This window comes from Asparagus officinalis, unplaced genomic scaffold (genome assembly GCF_001876935.1).
Source record: "Asparagus officinalis unplaced genomic scaffold, Aspof.V1 AsparagusV1_Un93, whole genome shotgun sequence".
NCBI lineage: Eukaryota > Viridiplantae > Streptophyta > Magnoliopsida > Asparagales > Asparagaceae > Asparagus > Asparagus officinalis.
The window spans coordinates 414,446-417,066 of record NW_017972359.1 but is presented as its reverse complement, the minus strand read 5'-3'; the positions used below and the strand labels follow the sequence as shown (position 1 = coordinate 417,066).

At 37.0% G+C, this 2,621-nt stretch overlaps 1 protein-coding gene across 2 annotated transcripts in view; it reads left to right on the top strand.

The window, feature by feature from the left end:
* The first annotated feature begins 1,525 nt into the window (after positions 1 to 1,525).
* LOC109827225 (protein PARTING DANCERS) overlaps positions 1,526 to 2,621 on the top strand; it is a 19,034-nt gene continuing 17,938 nt past the window's right edge. For both annotated transcript variants that reach the window (XM_020394189.1, XM_020394188.1), the window contains exon 1: positions 1,526 to 1,849. In XM_020394189.1, coding sequence (XP_020249778.1) covers positions 1,819 to 1,849 — 31 coding nt within the window. In that variant the 5' untranslated portion in view covers positions 1,526 to 1,818. The remainder of the gene's footprint in view (positions 1,850 to 2,621) is intronic.

Sequence of the window (2,621 nt, the reverse complement as noted above, 5' to 3'; positions counted from 1 at the left end):
AATCGTATCCCTTCAACATTCAATGCTACCAAAGACTTGAGCAAGGAGAAGAGAAAGGGGAAAAAGACTGTTCTTGTAACATTTAGGGCTAGTTTGGTATTGCTGGAGTCTATGATAAGTTACATATAAAAATAGCTTATAAGAGTAACTTATATAAACAATTGAAAATAGCTATTTGGTAATTAAATATCATAAAATACTTAAAAAACAGTTAAGATATTTGTTAGAACCGTGCTTAATAATGATTGTTAAAAGATAAAAGGTAGGTAGTATCAAACTAGCCTATAATTGGGCGGTATTTTGGTAACTATATCTATCAAAGTGTCAGGCAAATCAAACCATGAACAAGGGATTTGAACCCCTATGGTGACAAGGCACTTTTTTTTAAAACATTTATAGATAATGTTGGGTACCTACTAGCAATTACAAATGATTTGGGGGATCTAATACCAGTTGCAGTAGTTTGAGGGACTAATACGAAATACTAACAACCTGAGGGGCTAAGGACAAACTGTTGGGAATTAGAGAGGAGATGAGGAGATAATATTTTTCTATCATATTCATCAACTAAAAGTGCCTTTATATAGGCTTACAAAACAACTTAATCCCATAAAAACTTTATATAGGCTTACAAAACAACTTAATCCCATAAAAATCTAAACTAATTAGCAACAACTCCACTAACAAAATAACAACCTAATAACAAATTTGAATCAGTTATTCAACATTCCCCCTTGATTCAAAATTTCTTATCATTCCTCTTGAATCTTCATAGAGCACTTCTCTCCATAATCTTGTAGAGCACTTCTCTTCACTTTGTGATGCACTTCTCATCTCAATCTTGTTGACGCACATAATCACCAACATTTCTTAAAGGAGCACTTCTCTCAATCTCTCCATGGTGCACATCTCACCATGATTCCTAGAGTAAAATTTATTTTTTAAGAGGTATAACGTCACCCGCTAAAGCAGCACAAGCTGGTAGCTTTTCTTATAGATTTGAGCAAACCCGTAAGTGGACCTGGAACGACATTGCTGACAGAAAGAGAACCTCGCTCATCAATGATTATGTTGGTATTATGCAAGTCTCCTTCATGAACCCAGAGGTAAGGCTTTCCCCTCTTGAAAATATAGTGCACCTTCGAAGTGTGAATCTCACTCTTGCTGCCTTTGGAGTCGACTTTGATGGTGTTGAGGTGAGCTTGGGAATTTGCACCCAAAATGCTTCTGCATCTCTCGGCGACGGTTAAAGCCGCTGCCTTGCTCTTCATCATCGCCTCCGCCATTGATTTTAGGGCTAGGGTTTTTATCCCTCCTCTCCTCGTTTTTGAAGAGGACATTACTCTATATATTTTTTTTAAAATCCTCACAAACCCAAGAAACTTGGAGCTCTGATACCATGTTGGAATTAGAGAGGAGATGAGGAGATAATATTTTTTCTATCATATTCATCAACTAAAAGTGCCTTTATATAGGCTTACAAAACAACTTAATCCCATAAAAATTTCATCAACTAAAAGTGCCTTTATATAGGCTTACAAAACAACTTAATCCCATAAAAATCTAAACTAATTAGCAACAACTCCACTAACAAAATAACAACCTAATAACAAATTTGAATCAGTTATTCAACAAACCTCCGCCGTGAACTTCCACGGTTCCACCCCGCTATTTTCGGCGATTGGGAGCTTTGCCCGAAAAGATTTATGACGTAGGGGCTTAGTTTGAATATTCCACCGTTGTTTGGAACCCCACTGATCCTCTTCTTTCCCCTCGAAACTAGCGCGCTGCGTCACCTCCGATCTTTTCCCGCCTGCGATGAATCTCGCCGACCTCGCCTCTGCTCCAGGTACGTATTTTTTTTTTTTTCAGAGGAATCGCCGAACTTTTCTAAACTTGAAACCCTAATTTCGATGCGTACCTTTACCTTCTCCAGTAGACGTACAGTCGTTAATTTGAGCAAGATGAACTTCATTCATACATTTTTAGAGGAAATTCACGAATAATTGCAATGCTTCGGCCATCAGTGTTTTAAATAGTATTTAATATTTTTTGCGTTACAAACAGCAAATTTGCCCTAGTGCCTTTTTGTTGTTTTTCCCTATGCGCGTCACATTTTCAGAATTACCCCCCTCACATTTTGAAAAATCAATGGAGACGCCCTCAGACTTGCAAAAATCTACATAAATGACCTCACCCTCGGGGGAAAAAAAGGGCCTAGGAGAAGTGCCCTCACGCTTGGATAGATCAACGTAAATGTCCTCACTCTTGGTAGATCAACAGGTATGCCCTCACACTTAGGGGGAAATAACCAAGAAACTATCCATTCCCTTTACTATTCGACTACATCACTCCCTAAAGTTCTTTGTCATTCATGCATCACTTGCACTCAAGGTTTAAATATCAGATATCTAAGAAATATCGGATGGCCAAAATCCATATCGGATTGTAAATGTCTGAAAAATCTTGGGGATATACAATAAACATCGGAGTGACATATTGGATGATATGTATTTATAATATAATGTCCTAAAATGTAATCTAAAATATACCTAATGAAATCTAATCATATAAAAATGTAAATATTATATGTTTAGGGTCACTAACTAATTGTAGAAAGA